Here is a 20425-nt window from a genome sequence, read left to right on the forward strand (position 1 = left end):
ACATTTACTATGTTACGTCTATCATACTAAATGGATATTTTTGTCAAATATAATATGTTTTGCTCTGAGACCAGGCTGCATTGGTAGGTGGGAGTGTTGTAGACCCACTGGTTAGACTCAGCTAGGCATGCTGCCCACAACCCCCAGCCCCCTATCCCTGTAACCATCAGCCCGGCCTTCTCCTTTCCTGTCTCAGGATGCGACGGACAGCGTGACGTCCCACTAACACAGTGAGACCAATGAAACAGTCCCTGTCCTAACTTCCTTGCTGACTGTAATGTGTTTACGGCCTGAGGCGATTACAAGGAAGCAGCTTGCAGAGTGGAGCGAGTGGGGAAGGCCGGAGGCAGCTAGGCAGGAGGCAGCTGCTGTTTCCTATACTACTACGCTGCAGCAGGCAGCGTTAGCAGCAACAATCACAGCCTACCTGGGGTAGAAAGGGAGACGGGCAGGATGCCATTGTGGAGAAGTGGCTCCCGGGCCAGGCAGCAAGGCTCAGAAAAAGCCAATGGACCACCCACACCCAAGGCCAGGTAGGCTCATACTAGGCCCTAATAGGCCCTAACCTCAACTCAACTCTGGGTTCATGGGTCTGTGCTGCTGGATTATGTAAATGAACTCTCTTCCCTTCTTACTGGACATGTAATTGACTGAGTTACAGTGTTGTCATATAGAACTTAATTCTGAATGAATGGATTACTTCTACCAATGCTCTTGTTTTTACTCTGAAGCACAATACATTGTGTGCTGGGAATAGAGAAACATTTTTGAGTACTGATTGATTGATAATGAGCTGTGTTGTCAATTTACAACCGATCAGAGCACTGATCAGAGTACTTGCTTCACTGAGCCTTTCTTTCCTTCCTTCTTCCCTCCATGTACTGTGGTGATCACCCGTTGAAAGAAAGTCTCTGTCCCAGGTCTGCATTAGTCTGGGTACCGGTCTTTTTGACATTTGGGAAATGACAGGCGTGGTAAGGAGTGGAATGTTATAGCTGAACAGAGACTCCAACCAGGCGAGGTCTGCATGACTTAACTGTTGAATTCTCTAGTACATAAGAGGATTCCAAAGGAATTCAGCTGTTAGGATTAAGAATGTGGCCTAGTAGTCTCCAGTCTATCAGTGATGAGATGACCGAATAGATTACTTCATTACTTGACTTGTTACCCATTGGGTTACTCTGGGTTGTGACAGTCCATGTAGCAGATAATGGACCTTATCAGATATTTATGTAGTTGGTGCTGTACATTAACACATTTACATGGGTTCTAACTTGAACAATTATTTGTTAGTTTACGATTGTACAATTTATTTTCCGCACATATAAAAACCATGAAGACTGCCGGAAAGCCCCGAACGCAAGATCGTAATTTTCTATGACTCACACAGTATAGGAATATATTGCCTGTAGCCTAATGTACATGATAAACTGTAAGTGACACTTTTGGATTTTTCTACAATATTCACAACATATTGCTACAATTACAGTCTTTATAGAAAGTGAATTCTCTCCACTCTCTCCCCGGTTTTAGCTTGCGGCTATCACTGTCTAACTGGCTAGGTTTAGGATAGTTACTAGTCCATACCGGTGACAAACTTAGCGATGTTATCGACATATGGCAGTACACAAACAAAATCTCTCTCACTTACAGTGTACTGCAAGAAATAGCCACAAATTCATTCAGAAATGGAGGAAGAGGATAGCTAGCTCTAGCAAGCTGATGTTATCTGCTGCCTCTTCAACAAGAACATCCAAAAATAAACTTTCCCATTCCCATGGATCAAAATCCACAATCAAACCCCTCCAAAGAAAGCCGATCAGGGATTGGCGATCAGATCCATAGCCAAAGCATCGCATTTCAGTTTAGCCCCCACTCGGCAGGCCATATAGAAAACTCCCCCAGAGCCACAGAACAACCGAATTACCGCAACACGCAGTCGCCACAAACACCTTGAAAATGACTCTTTCCCATAGGCTTGTATTATCTATGACAGTGTCAGCAGTTAGCTACCAACAGCTGGCAGACATGTTTAAATTTGGTTAGTTTTATCGGTGTTATTTAGATGGAAGACATGAGCTAAATGCGGTAGCTCTATAGCTAACTAACATTAGCATAGAGGTAGCAAGCTCGCTACCGATCTCTTTCACTTACCCGGGTTCACTGAAATCTCAGGGGAATATTCCTGTGGTTGTAAACACCGTGTGGGACTTTCTACGGATAGTTCTGCTCTGAGCTGAATGTATTTAGTTTCAAATGCTTCAAGACGGGTTTTCTGACAACAACAAAAACAAAGCCTAATAATAGCCCTTTTCATACCTTTCAAGAAACTACTCTAATCGGTGACCTGATTATAAAAGCATATGTAATATGCTACTTGCTTCACCACTTTCCCGCTTCTATACAATAGGCTGTAAGGTTCATTAAATGTTGAATCAAAATGTAAGCATATCAGCCTCAAATCAGCCTGAACTGCTTATACTGCTGTAAGCATTTATCTGATATCAATATTGAAGATAATGTCCGACTTACATTTGACATACAATGAGGAGAATTTTGATATCAAGCTGGTCTGTTGTTGATAGTCTCAAAACAACATGATCTACCCCCCCCCCCCCCCCTTTCACCCGCTGTAGCCTGTCTGTTCTGTTTACATCGTCTCCTGAAAAAGTAGTGTTGTCGGGAGTGGAGAAAATGAAAGAGGGAGAGAGAGAGTGAAAGAGAGAGAGAGTAGATGAGATTGGAAGGATGAGGTTCATTGGCAGATAATGCTGGCAGGCCTGTTCACCTGGCTTTCTCAACCCCGTCACCTTCCACAGGTATGGAGACCATTAATAACCAGGTATTTACTTTCAGGGAACGACGACGTCACTACAGCTATCTTCCTCATTTAGGTTTATTGGATTGAGCTGATGGAGATTGTATTTAGCTGTAAAATGAAAAAAATAAATAAAAATAACAGTTTTGTGAATACGCAATACATTACGTTAACATTTTAGTCTTAGTAGTTTGCTACATCTGCTACAGCAAACCAACGTATGGTCTGTGTGAATGTGGATGGTAAAAAGGAATGATTCGATTTTTTGTGTGTGTCAGTTTAGTGGAATTAAAAGGGCCACTGGTTTTTGATCTTGGTAGGTCTAATCAGGGTGGGAAATTCACTTTTTGGTCCATCGGCCGCAGCCAAATGTTTTTCAGAAAATAAATAAAGAATGAAGATAAATCACACTAGCATCACCACTCTAGCATTGAGATTATCTCTTCCAGAGCTGACACTCACTCACACACACACACACACACACACACACACACACACACACACACACACACACACACACACACACACACACACACACACACACACACACACACACACACGTGTGCTTTGGATTTTTTTGCTCTGTGTGACCACCCACCAATGTGGCTGGTAAGAATATATATTATCCAAAATCTACCAGCATTTCCCACCCTGGGCCTAATTATCTTCTATATGTCAACATTTCTGTTATCAATAACCTATCAGCTTTGGTGCACTGACATTGTCTTAGTTGGAGTTGATTTGTGATGGGAGTTTGTTTTGGACTTGGACTGGAGGGAGCTGCAATGTGTGTTTCTGTGAAAGTTGTGTGTGCTTTGTGGGCGGGGGTGTTGCTAATCCACTTTGGCTCTAGATGTGTGGTAGTATAGGAGCCAGGACTACAGGGTTAGGGTGTGTCCCCAGAGGGAGGGAACAGCTAGCTAGGTGTTGATGACTGAAGTGGTGTGGAGGCGTAGCCACCATCACTCGCACATTCCTTCTTCAGTCACTCCACATACGTCTAACTCTACATGCACTTGGCCAGCAAAAGCCTTGGAGCACTGACCGATTTTTGATTCGAGCGGAAACTGAAGATAGATTGCTATCCTATTCGAAGACTGGTCAAAGCCAGTTGATTCTGCTGTTGGAGACATTTGTTGAGTGGGAGGACATGGGAGGCAGAAAGGAAGTAGTGTGCAGGCTCGCTCATATGTCCAACTCTTCCAGGCAGTTTCTACCTCACACGCCGCTAAACAGACTCAGGCTCCGACTGACCCGCAGCCCCCTCAGTAGTTTGCGATCCAAATCAAGCTACCGAGTTACCAACAGGTATGTATGCTTCTGGAGCTGCCGCCTGCTCAGTTAGGGTAGAATCTTAGCTTGAGATCACAGGCTTTACTCAGACTTTGATTAAATCATGATGTCAATTCTTGAGTAATGGGGCACTTATACATACTATACGCCCACTCCATGGCACAGTAGTCTCACTATCAACACGGGTTTCAATTAATCAACAGTAGTTTCCTTATGGTTGGCTGACTGACTGTGGAAGCAGAATGTGTTCATTGCTGATGCTGTTTGTTAGCAGATTTTGTCTGTAGGACTTAGTTCTGTGGGGCATCATGTGGTGTGCGCGTTCCACAGGTTGTGGCAGGTTCAGCCTATTTTAGGAGGGCACAGATGGATAGGGAATGGGCTGTGTGTGTACTGCAGATGTTCAGTGATAAAAGCAGGCCTGATTCTGTTCATATGATTTTGTCTGGAAGGTTATCTGAGCATTAATAGTCAGGCTTACAAAGTTGTGAGGGAAAATACCAGATACATTTTTTTCATTAATATTATTTGTTCTATGTTCTACGACTCTGTTGTGATTTGAGGAACTTAACCTTTTTATTGTATGCCAGAGAAATTGTGTAGGATGCAAAAAAAAAAAAAGAAGAATGATGGAATCAGAGATTGTCCACAAAATGAAAATTTGTATTTTTATCCATTATAGTTTTGGGACGGTTTTGGGTCTTTCTTTGGGACAACTTGCGAAATATCCTGTTGTAAGAACGGTGAGCCTGTTCTTGGATATCAAGGGATTATCTGTTTATTTCAAAATGATTCTAAGAAGCTTTTTAAAACAGGGTCACAGAAACTGGCAAAACCAGTCAATTCTCCCCTGTCCCCTCCCCTTTATACAGGGCCGGGTTAATGCAGGGGCTTACCGGGGCTGAAACGCCTTGGAACAGGCCCGTGGAGGGCCCAAGAGGCAGCAATAAAATAATAAAATAATAATAATAATCGTTAAAAAAGGGTGATCGTCATCAATGCAAAGGGTGGCTACTTTGAAGAATTTTAAATATAAAATACATTTTGATTTGTTATTTCATAGTTTTGACATCTTCACTATTATTCTAAAAGGTAAAAATAAAGAAAGAAAAACCCTGGAATGAGTAGGTATGTCCAAACTTTTGACTGGTACTATGTCTCAATGAATGTAGACAGCTCAATGAATGTAGACAGCCTGCTCCTGATGCTGTGGAGAGGAGGTAGGGGGCACAAGTGGGTAACTGGGGGGGGGGGGGGGGATGCCTTGTCTGGGTAACTGATTTAATAAATAAATTAGATTAAAACAGCATAATAATTTGACTGGTCAATTGTGTGAGTCAGAGGCTGCGTCCAAGAGGCCCCAAAAGTATTTACATAATTTTTAAAATGATATACATATTTCTTTATCTCAATGTTCAAAATACACCAAAGAGCAAAATTTAGCCACAGAGGACCAATAGTTGCAAAAAAATAAATGTTATCAATAGCGCATACAGGTAACTGAAGAAATAAAGGAAACCAACTTCAAATCAAATTGTATTTGTCACATGTGCCGAACACAACAGGTGTAGTAGACTTTACCATGTCTTTAAAAGGTTCAGCCTAGGCTGAACCATGAATCTAGTTTAGCATGTCATAGGGCTGAGTTAGATGGTTGTATCAATAGTCCCCATTGAGTATCAAGAGGAGAAACCAAGCTGTTTGGTATTTGGACCCACTTGACAAATCCAAACAGCAGGACATGGCTATTAGGACGATGCCAGTACTGTCTGTAAATTACTTGCACACTCCTCAAAACGACTCAAGTGAAAGTCCTAATCCCTTTAAGAATGTACACACACAGTATGCTATTAGTAAGCCATCAAACAGACATGATATCATGCATAGGAATCTCCGAGATACTTCTTTGCTGACTGGGAAAGTGAGTTTTGACAGAACTGAAATTACACTTCAGTTCTGTGAGTCAACAGCTTACTTACAGTGGAGACACAGGTAGACATTCAATGCAGTCATTATGAAGTCGCCTTGGGCCTTGTCCCTGTTACTCAGTTGACTAGTAATAAGCAATAATAACTACCTGTCAGCTACATTACACTGTACACATGAACAGCAGCCTGGAACTACTATCACTATTATTAGTCAAGGGATTTCCCTCTGAAACCTATCTAAAGAAAGCTAGGTGAGACAACCACATATCACAGTCGTAGCAAGTACATTTTCCCTGAATAAGTCGGTGCCGGTAGGAAAAGCAAAAGTTTTTTTAAGGGGGGGGGGTATAAGACTGATATGTCTTATTGTCTAGGCATTAATTATATCAACCATGCTTAGAACACTATGCAACTCTTGTATCTATATCTGGAATTCATGTCGATACACATTATGCCAACACAATCAGTGGATGATTCCATCTCATTTTGACTAAATTGATCTAAATGAGAGAAAAGCTTGGTGGAAAGAGCGCCACAGCGACATCTAGGGGTCACACACAGTATCACGCCTGCGGGACTATTCATGAGAACAATGGAAATCTGAAGTCTTTGTGTGCAGTCCACGCTCTCTCTTCTACTTCCTTCCCTCCCTCCATGCATCCCTCCTCCAGCTTTTATCTCTCTGGAATCTGGATCCTCCTTGTCTCTCTCTCACATTTTAATTCTCCTCTCTCTGTTTACCATCTGATATGTTATTATTGTTTCTTCCTGTCTATCTGGTTGTCAGGAGCCCCAGTCCCTCCGAGATGAACGGTAAGCCCTGGGCCAGGCCAAGCTACCAGGACCAAGCTGCAGCGGAACACACACAGGACAAATGTACAGCGTCCCACCAGGAACCACAACAGCAGCACCCTGACAAACTGTGTCTGGACTCCTTCTGGAGTGAGGTGGAGACCATACGCAGCCAAGATAGCGGTTACATTGACCTTGACACTGACAGCGCCAGTCGAGACTCCAGACACTCTGAAGGTAAGCACAGAGACACAGGACTAGTGTCAGTCGGGTCAATTACCTCCATAGGCCTATTGTTACAATGTAAACAGTGAAAATCGGTTGTTATTTGGTTGCCTGTTTTTTTTTTATCGAATTGTGTTGTGTTGAACCATGCGTATCTGCTATACATGGAACGACAATATTATGTGCAATATTGCAATGTACTCTCCCTCTAAAATATACAGTTGATTCATTCCTCAGACGGTACATGTGTTATGCATGGAGCTGCAAGTTATAGTATAATATGGACAGTCACATAAGCATGCATGCAAGCGCGTATGCACACACAGATGCATGCAGGCAAGCACACACACACGTACAGAAGCATGCCGTATGTATAGTCTCTGTAATGAAGCTGTTATGTGTTTCAGAGGGAGAGCGATAGCTAATAGGTGTATTTAATACAATCCTATTGTATGATGTTTCAGAGGGGGAGCAAGAGGAGCAGTGGCTCCAGGATGCAGGTCTGTCCACTCTGATAAGACAGCAGCAGCAGAGACCAGACAGAGACAGAGACCGGGAACAGGACAGGGAAGACCAGGATGTTGACCAGGCCATCCTACTGTCCACTCTGACCCGTACGCAGGCCGCAGCCGTCCAGAGGAGGCTCGATTCCTACACCCTGTCCCTGAGGAAGAGGAACAAACCCCCGCCGCGCGACGTCAGGGATGTCTTTAGGTCGTCACCCTCCTCCATCGCTCAGGTCAGACTGACCACTTGCTTTCACACTGATATGGTACAGCCAGGAGGCTGTGTGACTATGTGACACATTTTTTTGGTACTGGCTCTGTTCAATCAAGGTGCAATCAAACCGTAGCTTTTCTGTTTCCTGTGATGACATGTTTCTGTTTCCTGTGATAACATGATGGATTTCCTGTACAAGCAGCTGAAACAAAACAAATAGACACACATAAAATTCGCTGTATTCTTTCAAATCAAATTGTATTTGTCAAATACAACAGGTGAAATGCTTACTTACAAGCCCGTAACCAATGATGCAGTTTAAAGAAAAATAAGTGTTAAGTAAAAAAAAATCAAAAAATGTAAACAACAAATAGTTAAAGAACAGCAGTAAAATAACACTAGCGAGGCTATCTACAGGGGGTACCGGTACAGGGTCAATGTGCGGGGGCACCGGTTAGTTGAAGTAATTGAGGTAATATGTACATGGAGGTAGAGTTAAAGTGAATATGCATAGATAATAATCAGAGAGTAGCAGCAGCGTAAAATAGGGGGTTGGCGGGGACATGCAAATAGTCTGGGAAGCCATTTGATTAGCTGTTCAGGAGTCTTATGGCTTGGGGGTAGAAGCTGTTAAGAAGCCTTTTGGATCTAGACTTGGCGCTTCGGTACCACCATGCGGAAGCAGAGAGAACAGTCTATGACTTGGGTGGCTGGAGTCTTTGTCAGGGCCTTCCTCTGACACCACCTGGTATAGAGGTCCTGGATGGCAGGAAGCTTAGCCCCAGTGATGTACAGGGCCGTACGCATTACCCTCTATAGTGCCTTGCGGTCGGAACCCGAGCAGTTGCCATACCAGGCAGTGATGCAACCCGTCAGGATGCTGTAAATGGTGCAGCTGTAGAACCTTTTGAGGATCTGAGGACCCATGCCAAATCTTTTCAGTCTCCTGAGGGGGAATAGGTTTTGTCGTGCCCTCTTCATGACTATCCTGGTATGCTTGGACCAGAGGTGGGACCAAGTCATTGTTTTACAAGTCACAAGTAAGTCTCAAGTCTTAGCACTCAAGTCCCAAGTCAAGACCCAAGTCAAGACAGGCAAGTCCGAGTCAAGTCTCAAGTCAAGACCGTCAAGTATCAAGTCAAGTCTCAAGTCCTAAACTTTGAGGTTCGGGTCCTGAACAAGTCATAATGTGCTCTTCACCAAATGTAATACCATTTCATATGTTTAACAAGAGTAATAGTTAGTATATTACATTTACGCAAATCATGAATGCTTTTTAAAATATCTCTATATTTATTACTTTCCAAATAAACGTTATATTTCCATGGAAATACATGGGTAGCCATGAGAAAGACCCCCCCCCCCCTCTCTCTGTGACAGCGGGAGGGGCGTGGTAGGCTGGGTCGGGTCGTGTGGGGTGGTTGTATAGAAATACATCACCTACAACAGCCTTTGCCGTGTAGAATAGAGAATCGAGTACAGATCTATATATTGCATTTCTATCTGGAAAACTGAATCTGAATGCGGTGCCTCAGATGAAATAAGCCGCCGTTCTTCATTCATTATCAATGGAGAAAGCTCAAAACTGTGGAGGCCACAGAGAGGGGAATGGTGGGATTTGTGTGAAGCATAAACACAATCAGAGGTTCAAGCACTCGCCGTAATCAGCAGGTTAGGAAGAGTACACAACCATTCTAGGAGGCACTCTGCCACAAATGTGCTCATTTGATCTTTTCCAGCTCCAAACAGCGTGGTGGCGAGTCAATCTGCAAGTCTGATCTAGGCAAGCAGTGAGGAGCGCACATAACAATACAGGCTCCAGACATCACAAGCCAGCAAAAATAAACTCATGAAACAATTTACACACACTCATAAACACACAACCTCGTGTGATGGATAGCTGTCGGCTATATTAGCCACGACTTACCGTTCTTTGTGCAGCTTCAAATGTCGAACGAAGTTGGAAATTGTTGCGCCTCCGTCTGTAATTTTGTTCCCGCATGTTTTGCAAGTTGCAATCCGTTTTTTGTTGATACAGCGTCGTCTTTATATCCGAAAATAATAATTTTGGGTATCATCATGTTCCTCTGCACTGCCACGCACAATTTGATTGGCTGCTGTCCGATTCAAACTGTAATCAGTTAAATGAAGAGTTGATGCGCTGCACACTTTTTTTAATAGCATTTTTAATATTTGGGCTTGGGGAGGGTATCAAGTCAGTTCTAGTCATAAGGCTCAAGTCCAAGTCAAGTCACGAGTCATTGGTGTTAAAGTCGAGTTGCAAGACATTATATTTGTGACACACCTCTGGCTTGGACCATGTTAGTTGTTGGTGATGTGGACGCCAAGGAACTTGAAGTTCTAAACCTGTTCCACTACAGCTCTGTCGATCAGAATGGGGGCGTGCTCGGTCCTCCTTTTCCTGTAGTCCAAAATCCTCTCCTTTGTCTTGATCACATTGAGGGAGAGGTTGTTGTCCTTGCACCACATGGTCAGGTCTCTGACCTCCTCCCTATAGGCTGTCTCGTCGTTGTCGGTGATCAGGCCTACCACTGTTGTGTCATCTGAAAACTTAATGATGGTGTTGGCGTCGTGCCTGGCCATGCAGTCATGGATGAACAGGGAGTACAGGAGGGGACTGAGCACGCACCCCTGAGGGGCCCCCTTGTTGAGGATCAGCGTGGCAGATGTGTTGTTACCTACCCTTACCACCTGGGGGTGGCCCGTCAGGAAGTCCAGGATCCAGTTGCAGAGGGAGGTGTTTAGTCCCAGGGTCCTTCGTTTATTGATGAGCTTTGAGGACACTACTGTGTTGAACGCTGAGCTGTAGTCAATGAATAGCATTCTCACATAGGTGTTGCTTCTGTCCAGGTGAGAAAGGTCAGTGTGGAGTGCAATAGAGATTGCATCTGTAGATCTGTTGGGGCGTTATTCAAATTGGAGTGGGTCTAGAGTTTTGGGATAATGGTGTTGATGTGAGCCATAAACAGCCTTTCAAAGCACTTAACGGCTACAGACGTGCTACGGGTTGGTAGTCATTTAGGCAGGTTACCTTGGTGTTCTTGGGCACAGGGACTATGGTGGTCTGCTTGAAACATGTTGGTATTACAGACTCAGTCAGGGACAGGTTGAAAATGTTAGTGAAGAAACTTGCCAATTGGTCAGCGCATGCTCGGAGTACACGTCACGGTAATCCATCTGGCCCTGCGGCCTTGTGAATGTTGACCTGTTTTAAAGGTCTTTCTCACATTGGCTACGGAGAGCGTAACCACACAGTTGTCCGCATGCTTCAGTGGTGCTTGCCTCGAAGTGACCATAGAAGTAATTTAGCTCATCTGGTAGGCTTGTGTCACTGGGCAGCTCGCAGCTGTGCTTCCCTTTGTAGTCTGTAATAGTTTGCAAGCCCTGCCACATCCGACGAGCATCGTAGCCAGTGTAGCACGGTTCAATCTTAGTCCTGTATTGACGCTTTGCTGGTTCGTCTGAGGGCATAGTGGGATTTCTTTTAAGCCTCCGGGTTAGAGTCCCGCTCCTTGAAAGCGGCAGCTCTACCCTTTAGCTCGGTGCGGATGTTGCCTGTAATCCATGGCTTCTGGTTGGGGTATGTACGTACGGTCACTGTGGGGACGGCATCATCGATTCACTTATTGATGAAGCCAGTGACTGATGTGATGTACTCCTCAATGCCATCGGAAGAATGCTAGAACATATTCCACTCTGTGCTAGCAAAACATTCTTGTAGCTTAGCATCTTTGTCATCTGACCACTTCTTTATTGACCGAGTCACTGGTGCTTCCTGCTTTGGTTTTTGCTTGTAAGCAGGAATCAGGAGAATAGAATTGTGGTCAGATCTGCCAGATGGAGGGTGAGGGAGAGCTTTGTACGCGTCTCTCTAGAGTTTTTTCCCTCTGGTTGCACGTTTTACATGCTGGTGGAAATGAGGTAAAACGGATTAAGTTTCCCTGCATTAAAGTCCCCGGCCACTAGGAGCGCCGCCTCTGGGTGAGCATTTTCCTTTTTGCTTATGGCCTTATACAGCTCAGTGAGTGAGGACTTAGTGCCAGCATTGGTTTGGGGTGGTAAATAGACAGCTACGAAAAATATATAGGAAAACTTTCTTGGTAAATAGTGTGGTCTACAGCTTATCATGAGATACTCTACCTCAGGCGAGCAAAACCTTGAGACTTCCTTAATATTAGATTTTGTTTACCAGCTGTTGTTTACAAATATACACAGACCGCCACCCCTTGTCCTACCGGATGCAGCTGTTCTATCTTGTCAATACAGCGTAAAACCGGCCAGCTGTATTTTATCCATGTCGTCGTTCATCCACGACTCGGTGAAAAATAAGATATTACAGTTTTTAATGTCCCGTTGGTAGGATATTCGTGATCGTAGCTCGTCTATTTTATTTTCCAATGGTTGTACGTTGGCTAATAGGACTGATGGTAGATTACCCACTAGCCGTTGGATCCTTACAAGGCACCCCGACCTACGTCCCTGATATCTCCGTCTCTTTCTCCTGCGAATGACGGGGATGTTGGCCTTGTCGGTTGTCTGAAGTAAATCCTTTGCGTCCGACTCGTTAAAGAAAAAATCTTTGTCCAGTACAAGGTGAGTAGTCGCTGTCCTGATAGCCAGAAGCTATTTTCGGTCATGAGAGACGGTGGCAGAAACATTATGTTCAAAATAAGTTACAAATAACGTGCAAACACACACACAATAGCACAATTGGTTAAGAGCCCGTAAAACAGCAGCCACCTGCGCCATTCAATCAGTCTGTTATTCTTTGATTTGGCACCAGCAGCCACTGCTGAGTCAAGTAGACATCAGCAAAGATGAAAAAATTACAAAACACCTTAGAGAATCTCTTTTGTTACATAGTCTAATTCATTCATTCCACTGGGTGTCCATTCTCAAAGGAGCAGAACAGTTGTAACTGACTCTATTAAGAGAGACAGTTGACCTATCAGAATAAAGGGAAATCACATCTCTGAGCAGCCCAGAGATGGGAAAAGAGCTGCTGTTCCTCTGATCATATCAGTTATTTAACACTAGAAAACACCTCTTCTCTCGCCCTGCTCCCATTCATCTGACAGTGAAATTATGCAAAAGGACAGCTAGGGCCACAATGGAAATAAGTGTTGTTTAATGCTTTCATGTGTTATCCTCTCTGGGATTTGTATTTTCTTAAGTGTAGGCCACAGTCGTATATAGAAACAACGACAACAAATCATTTCAACTGTTACGGTAGCTTTTCAGCCCCCTTGTTTCTGATTGATGCCTTCTATCCTCCCCGTGCAGACGCCTCTACCAGAGTCTCAAGACCCTGAGCCTATAGAACCTAGCGCATCTATATCATCTATACCAGAGGACAGCATGGAGACTATCACCAAGACCCTACTACAAGGTATCAGCTAGCTCCGCATTTCTACTCCACATCCTCTGTTCTAATTGGATCCTGAACTCTCTCTCCCCAGACCAGCTGGCCTTGCTAGCCGTAATGAACTCAACTTAATTTAAGATCCCCTTTGGGATCAGCATGCACTGAGCGAACATCTACTTGTGTTGTATTACCTCAGATGGCTCCATTATGCTAACCATTATGACTACTATTAGGGCGACAGGTAGTCCAGTGGTTAGAGCGTTGGGTCAGTAACTGAGAGGTTGCTGGTTCGAATACCCGAGCTGACAAGGTGAGAAATTTGTCAATGTACCCTTGAGCATGGCACTTAATCCTAATTTGCTCCAGAGACGTCGTACTATTATGGCCGACCCTGTAAAACAACACATTTCACTGTCATATTAAATCCAGTTTTATTGGTCACATGCACCGAATACAACAGACCTTTGCCTGAAATGCTTACTTACAAGCCCTTAACCAACAATGCAGTTTTAAGAAAAATAAGAGTTAAGGAAATATTTACTAAAGTAACATTTTTATAAATAACACAATAAAATAACGATAACGAGGCTATATACAGCGGGTACCGATACCGAGTCAATGTGGGGGTACAGGTTAGTTGAGGTAAAATGTACATGTAGGCAGGGGTAAAGTGACTATGCATAGATAATAAACAGCGAGTAGCAGCAGTGTACAAAAGAAAAGGGGGGGGTCAATGCAAATAGTCTGTGTAGCCATTTGATTAACTGTTCAGCAGTCTTATGGGTAGGGGATAGAAGCTGTCAAGGAGCCTTTTGGACCTAGACTTGGCGCTCTGGTACCTCTCCCCGTGTAGTAGCAGAGAGAACAGTCTGTGACAATAAACATCATTTTTCATATATTTTTGTACACATTCATTAACACATCAACATGTGTATGTTTGCCAGAGGTCAGCTTGGAGCAGCAGCATGGAGAAGATCCTAAAGAGGATACCTTCATCACAGACGTGGCGTACTGTGAACAGGCGGCCATCTTGTTGAAACAGGCCATGCTGCCACAGATACAGAACAACGGCCGGAAGAGGAAGGAGGACGGAACACTGCCTGTAAGAGACGCTCTCTCTCTCTCTCTCTCTCTCTCTCTCTCTCTCTCTCTCTCTCTCTCTCTCTCTCTCTCTCTCTCTCTCTCTCTCTCTCTCTCTCTCTCTCTCTCTCTCTCTCTCTCTCTCTCTCTCTCTCTCTCTCTGTCTCTGTCTCTCTGTCTCTCTCTCTGTCTCTCTTTCGATTTCTCTGGGCAACTTCATTGCACTTTCTCTATCTTCACACACTGGTGTCGACTTACATTGCTGAGAGCACTGAAACTCACACCGAAAAACACTTATTGGGTTAATCCCCCTGTACAGTATGTTAGATAACAGTGTTAGGAACGGTTAGAACAAATTATTTAGTATAAGACAAAAAAAGTATGGTTTTATGTACATCTTCACTTCTAAGTACATATTCGTCTTTCTCACGCAGAGCTTGAAGGGAAACACAGTGAGACACCTCCCTCATAATATCATAGAACCGGGGTTGCATTAAGTAATCTTAAATTCTATTTAAATTACTTGTTCGATGTCTCACTATATAACCAACTCCCTTAGTGCTAATGTACTCTCCGAAGCCAAGTCTAGACAGGATCAACCCTCAGAAGTTCCAACACTAAGCTCCATGTGCGTTAACGAGGGCGCAGTGACGTTGTCGGTAGAACCTCATGAAGTTCCCCAACATGCCTCATTACAGACCTTTTTGAACAGAGACACCTTTGAACAATGCCCATGATGCAGCCATTCCTCTGGTGGAGTGAGCCCTCAGGATCTCCGGAGGTGGTAAACCCTTGCTATTCTATGCCACTATAATAGCCTCCACTATCTAATTGGATAAACGCCGCTGAGAAATGGGTCTCCCTGCGTGGGGAGGTGCCCAAGAGACAGAGCTGATCGCTCTTTTGTAGGGCTCTTGTCATGTCCATTTACAGTTGAAGTCGAAAGTTTACATACACCTTAGCCAAATAGATTTAAACTCAGTTTTTCACAATTCCTGAAATTAAATCATTTTAATCCTAGTAAAAATTCCCTGTCATAGGTCAGTAAGGATCACCACTTCATTTTAAGAATGTGAAATGTCAGAATAATAGTAGTGAGAATTATTTATTTCAGCTTTTATTTCTTTCATCACATTCCCAGTGGGTCAGAAGTTTACATACACTCAATTAGTATTTGGTAGCATTGCCTTTAAATTGTTTCACTTGGGTCAAACATTTCGGGTAGCTTTCCACAGGCTTCCCACAATAAGATGGGTGAATTTTGGCCCATTCCTCCTGACAGAGCTGGTGTAACTGAGTCAGGTTTGTAGGCCTCCTTGCTCGCACACGCTTTTTCAGTTCTGCCCACACATTTTCCATAGGAATGAGGTCAGGGCTTTGTGATGGCCACTCCAATACCTTGACTTTCTTGTCCTTAAGCCATGTTGCCACAACTTTGGAAGTATGCTTCCAAAGTTGTCCATTTGGAAGACCCATTTGGGGTCCCTGTCCATTTGGAAGACCCATTTGCCCATTTCTCCAAAAAGTACGATCTTTGTCCCCATGTGCAGTTGCTAACCGTAGTCTGGCTTTTTTATGGCGGTTTTGGAGCAGTGGCTTCTTCCTTGCTGCGCGGCCTTTCAGGTTATGGCGATACAGGATTCGTTTTACTGTGGATATAGATACTTTTGTACCTGTTTCCTCCAGCATCTTCACAAAGTCCTTTGCTGTTGTTCTGGGATTGATTTGCACTTTTCGCACCAAAGTACGTTCATCTCTAGGAGACAGAACACGTCTCCTTCCTGAGCGGTATGAAGGCTGCGTGGTCCCATTGTGTTTATACTTGTGTACTATTGTTTGTACAGATGAACGTGGTACCTTCAGGCGTTTGGAAATTGCTCCCAAGGATGAACCAGACTTGTGGAGGTCTACAATTATTTTTCTGGGGTCTTGAAATCAAGTCAAGAAATTTGTGGAGTGGTTGAAAAACGAGTTTTAAAGACACCAACCTACGTGTATGTAAACTTCCGACTTCAACTGTAGATGTGCAACGCATGCACTGGACACAAGAGGTGGAAATGATCTTCCTCCATGGAGGAGAAGAGTGTTGGATGAAAGGCCAACAGCTCTGAAGTGAGGCGATTATAAGCACGACTGACTTTAGGCACAAAAGCGAGGTTAGGTTGTAATGTAACCTTGGATAAGCCTGGGGCAAAGCACAGACACGAGTGGGGGTCTACAATGCGTGCAGCTCTCCTACCCGCTTGTAATGGCTAATAGTAATGTGGATTTAAACGAGATAAATCATTCCAGCGGCTCGAACGGCGGCTGTGAAATGGCATCAAGCATAACAGAAAGATACCAGGATGGATACCAGCTGTTGTGTATTAGACGTAGGCGACACCTGACCTTCATAAAACGACAGATCAGGAAGAGATGGCAGCCAAATACACATTTACAATGGGAAAAAAAGGCTATTCCATTGTCCAAAAGGTCCTGTAGAAAGCAGAGTACCTCTGGAATGGAGCAAAGAAATGGAATTCTTTGTTTTTTCCCATGGGGCCTGGGTCTGCGGGGTAAACAGAAGTTCAAGGCTTCAACCTCCTTCTTACGGATGTCACATTTCTGATGCATGTAAGTGACAGATGGACCAAACAGTTAACAGCGGGCACAAAGGATTGGTCACTGCCTGGGGGATAGGACTCTAGAAAATCAGAAGCGGTCCTCTTCTGATAGTGGGCGAGGGAAAAATCTGTCTTCTGCATGAGAGGGGGCAGGGCCAGGCACCATGTGAGCTGTGCCCTGATCCTCTCTGCCGCTGTGGACAGGCCCCTTAGCCGGTCTGGTTGCACCCTCTGGCGGCTTTTATAGAGAGTCGCTCCCTATAGAAATCACAAGGCTCTGTACCCCTTGGCAAGGGGGAAAAATAGCATTATATTTCTGGAGGTAAAGTGCTGTAAGCATGGTGTGGGAACAGTGCTTGGTGGCGACTGAATTTTATCTGTCCAGCCTTGGCTTGAACCTAAAGTGGTACAGAGGGGAGAGCTTTAGCTTGGGGGCTACTTGTGTCCAGTTACAACTAGCGTCATCTAGCCTGTCTCAATGCCATCTCGTGGACCAGATCATAGAATTGGGACAAAGAAACTGGTTGCTAGATAAACTATGTATGAGGGTAGGAAAATGGGAACCGGCGTTTTGCACCCCGACAGCACAAGCACAGGCGTCGTGACCACCCTTACATGAAGCGGCACACGGCTAAGAAGGATGGGCCCTGAAAGTCCTCCTGAGGTGCTCGCGATCTGCTTTGGCTGTCTCTTCCAGGCCCAAAGGGCAAACTGGGAGAGGCAGGTGGAGTCTCCCTGGGTACTGGGCACAGTCCTGGGGGGATACAAACTCCAGTTCCAATGCCGACCACAGTCCTACAGAGGCATCGGGGTCACCTCGGTGGCAAATGGGGTGAGGAAGGATGCGCTCCGGTTGGAGATAGCCTCGCTCCTGAGCAAGGATGCAATCAGAAAGGTAGAGCTGCTAGAACAGCTAAGTGGGTTCTACTCCACGTATTTCATAGTTCCAAAAAAGGATGACAGTTTTTGGCTGATCCTGGTCCTGCACGGCCTCAACAAATGTTTAAAGGAGCTCAAGTTTAAGATGCTCACGCCAGCGCGGGTATCAGGCAGTCTAGAGCGGCCGATGGTTCACCACGCTTGACCTGAAGGATGCGTAATTCACGATCCTGTTCTTCGAGATCAATGAAAGTACCTCCGGTTTGCCTTCAAAGGAGTGTCTTACGAATTTAAAGCCCTCCCGTTCGGCCTCTCACTGTTGCCGCGTCCGTTCACAAAGTGCATGGACTCAGTCATGCCCTAGGGCATTCTAGTGCTGAACTACCTGGACAACTGGCTGGTGTGTGCTCAATCAAGAGAGCAAGCTACAGCAGACGCGAAGATAATCTTGAAGCTCATTCAAGACCTGTGCCTCACCCTAAACAGGGAGAAGACCTGTTGATCGACTCAACTCTTATGAGAGCACGTCTACCTCAGGTGAGATTGGAGAAGATACATAGACAAGCCGTGTCCGTATTAGAGTGCCAGAAGTTACTTGGCCTACACGGCCAAGTAACTTCTGCTTCTCTGCGTCTGCTTCTCTGTTGATTCCGCTGGGCCTTCTTCACATCAGGCCACTCCAGCGATGGTTCCAATCTCACCATCTATACCAGAGACAACACAGACATTGTCAGCAACAAATGCATGTGTGAGGACTGTTGAAATGGCACTCTCGCTCCTTCCTACCTGTTGGAGGGAGTAACACTGAACAGAGTCCACCACAGAGAGCTAGTGTGCACCAATGACTTGCTAGCAGGTTGGGGTGCAGTCTTCAGAGGCATGGCAGCAAGCGGACTCTGGAGCTCCCCATGGAGTGGCAAGCACATCAATGTGCTGGAGCTCAGGACAGTTCGCCTGGCACCCCTGCCCTACTTGGAGAGGATTTTTTATTTTATCTTTATTTAACTAGGCAAGTCAGTTAAGAACAAATTATTATTTACAATGACAGCCTACACCGGCCAAACCCGTACGACGCTGGGCCAAATATGCGCCGTCCTATGGGACTCCCAATCACCGCCGGTTGCGATACAGCCTGGATTCGAACCAGGGTGTCTGTAGTGACGCCACAAGCATGGAGATGCAGTGCCTTAGACCACTGTGCCACTCGGGAGCCCATGTCCCGATCAGATCAGACAACACCACGGTAATGGCGTATATCAATCACCAGGGGGGGATCTTCCTGAGACTCCTCCCCTACGAGGCATTACCCGTAGTGAGACACAGGAGGAGCAATTGAAATGGAACACATTAAGTAAACACACAAGGCCAACAATATCTTTGTTTTCATTCTTTGAGTTATAGGCATTGCATACAGAGAGAGAGAGAGAGGAAAAATGTAGAGATGTTTAACAAAAACAAACTTTTGTTTCTGATCCCTTGCTTCTATTCTCCCCCCACACACGCATACAGAGGATGACCTGCCCTCAGTGTCGTCTGGGTGTGACCCGTATCCAGGACCTGTCCAATCAGGACATGAAGAAAGTTCGTCAGCTGGCCCTCATCGAAATGACAGCGCTCTGCGACCTGCTGGAGCTCGACGTGAAGAGACACAAAACCTGCAAGAGGAAGATACTAGGTATGTGAACTCCCTGTGACATGACATGAACTCATGCCCACCCCATGCCTCTCCTGTCTCTGCTGCTAAACGCATGTGTCAAGCCCTAGGAGAATGCAAAGTTGTATAGGATGGCTATGCTAACCTTTCTCTCGCTCTCTCATTCAAAGAGAGTGCCCTGTATGGGGTTCCCCTGGCCACGCTGTTGGAGAATGATCAGAAAGTCAGGCCCACGGCCACCACTCCTCTCATCCTGCAGGCGGTAAGCTAAACAGCTCTAGTTAACATCATCCCATTTCTAGTATCTACTGTATATTGAAAACCTATGCAAGAGCATGATGACCTGCATGACTGCTGTTGTTCTTAGGTTTATTTCTATTTCTCCCTCTCCTCTACAGCTGCTCTCTTTCCTGGAGAAGAGAGGAGTAGACTCAGAAGGCATTCTGCGGGTTCCAGGCTCTCAGTCCAGAATCAAGGTGAGTTCATTTCAGAATGAACAGACACTTTTTTTTCCCACAATCATTCATATCCTCCCTGCCCCTTTCTTGGCCATGGCGTATTCTGAGTATTCATATGGAAGGAAGGAATATGACTGAGAAACGAGCACACAGAACGATACGTATTGTTTAGTGAATCCTGTCTGTTTTGTCCCGTGTTTTTATTAGAAGTTGCAGCAGGATCTGGAGCAGAACTTCTACAGTGGAGGATTCAGTTGGGAAGAGGTCAGCCCTAACGACGCTGCCGCGTTGGTGAAGAAGTTTATTCGAGAGCTGCCTTCTCCACTGCTCACCACAGAGCTCCTCAACACATTCAGCGCCGTCAGGGGTGAGCCAGAGCAACAACAAACCATACACCAGCTTGTTCCTCTCGTGCAAGGAGGGGATTTTTTATTTTATCTTTATTTAACTAGGCAAGTCAGTTAAGAACAAATTATTATTTACAATGACAGCCTACAGTTACTGTATCGATAGCAGAATGTAACCCTGCATGCTCAGTCACGCAACCCGTAGTGTGTGTGTCATAACTATCTAAGTATGAAGCATAATT

At 44.9% G+C, this 20425-nt stretch overlaps 1 protein-coding gene across 6 annotated transcripts in view; it reads left to right on the top strand.

Annotated features, from left to right (window-relative positions):
• Positions 1–20425, top strand: part of LOC139535394 (rho GTPase-activating protein 40-like) — a 45679-nt gene that overhangs the window by 13249 nt on the left and 12005 nt on the right. For 3 of the 6 annotated variants that reach the window (XM_071334754.1, XM_071334755.1, XM_071334753.1), the window contains exons 2-9: positions 6827–7068; positions 7521–7795; positions 13081–13186; positions 14107–14264; positions 19234–19399; positions 19549–19640; positions 19777–19854; positions 20044–20203. In XM_071334754.1, the coding sequence (XP_071190855.1) occupies positions 6827–7068; positions 7521–7795; positions 13081–13186; positions 14107–14264; positions 19234–19399; positions 19549–19640; positions 19777–19854; positions 20044–20203 (1277 nt within the window). Of the gene's footprint in view, positions 1–229; positions 534–3502; positions 4127–6826; positions 7069–7520; positions 7796–13080; positions 13187–14106; positions 14265–19233; positions 19400–19548; positions 19641–19776; positions 19855–20043; positions 20204–20425 lie in introns of those variants that run through there. The other 3 variants (XM_071334752.1, XM_071334751.1, XM_071334749.1) reach the window with 3 other exon arrangements.

Source organism: Salvelinus alpinus, chromosome 12 (assembly GCF_045679555.1).
Source record: "Salvelinus alpinus chromosome 12, SLU_Salpinus.1, whole genome shotgun sequence".
Classification (NCBI taxonomy): domain Eukaryota; kingdom Metazoa; phylum Chordata; class Actinopteri; order Salmoniformes; family Salmonidae; genus Salvelinus; species Salvelinus alpinus.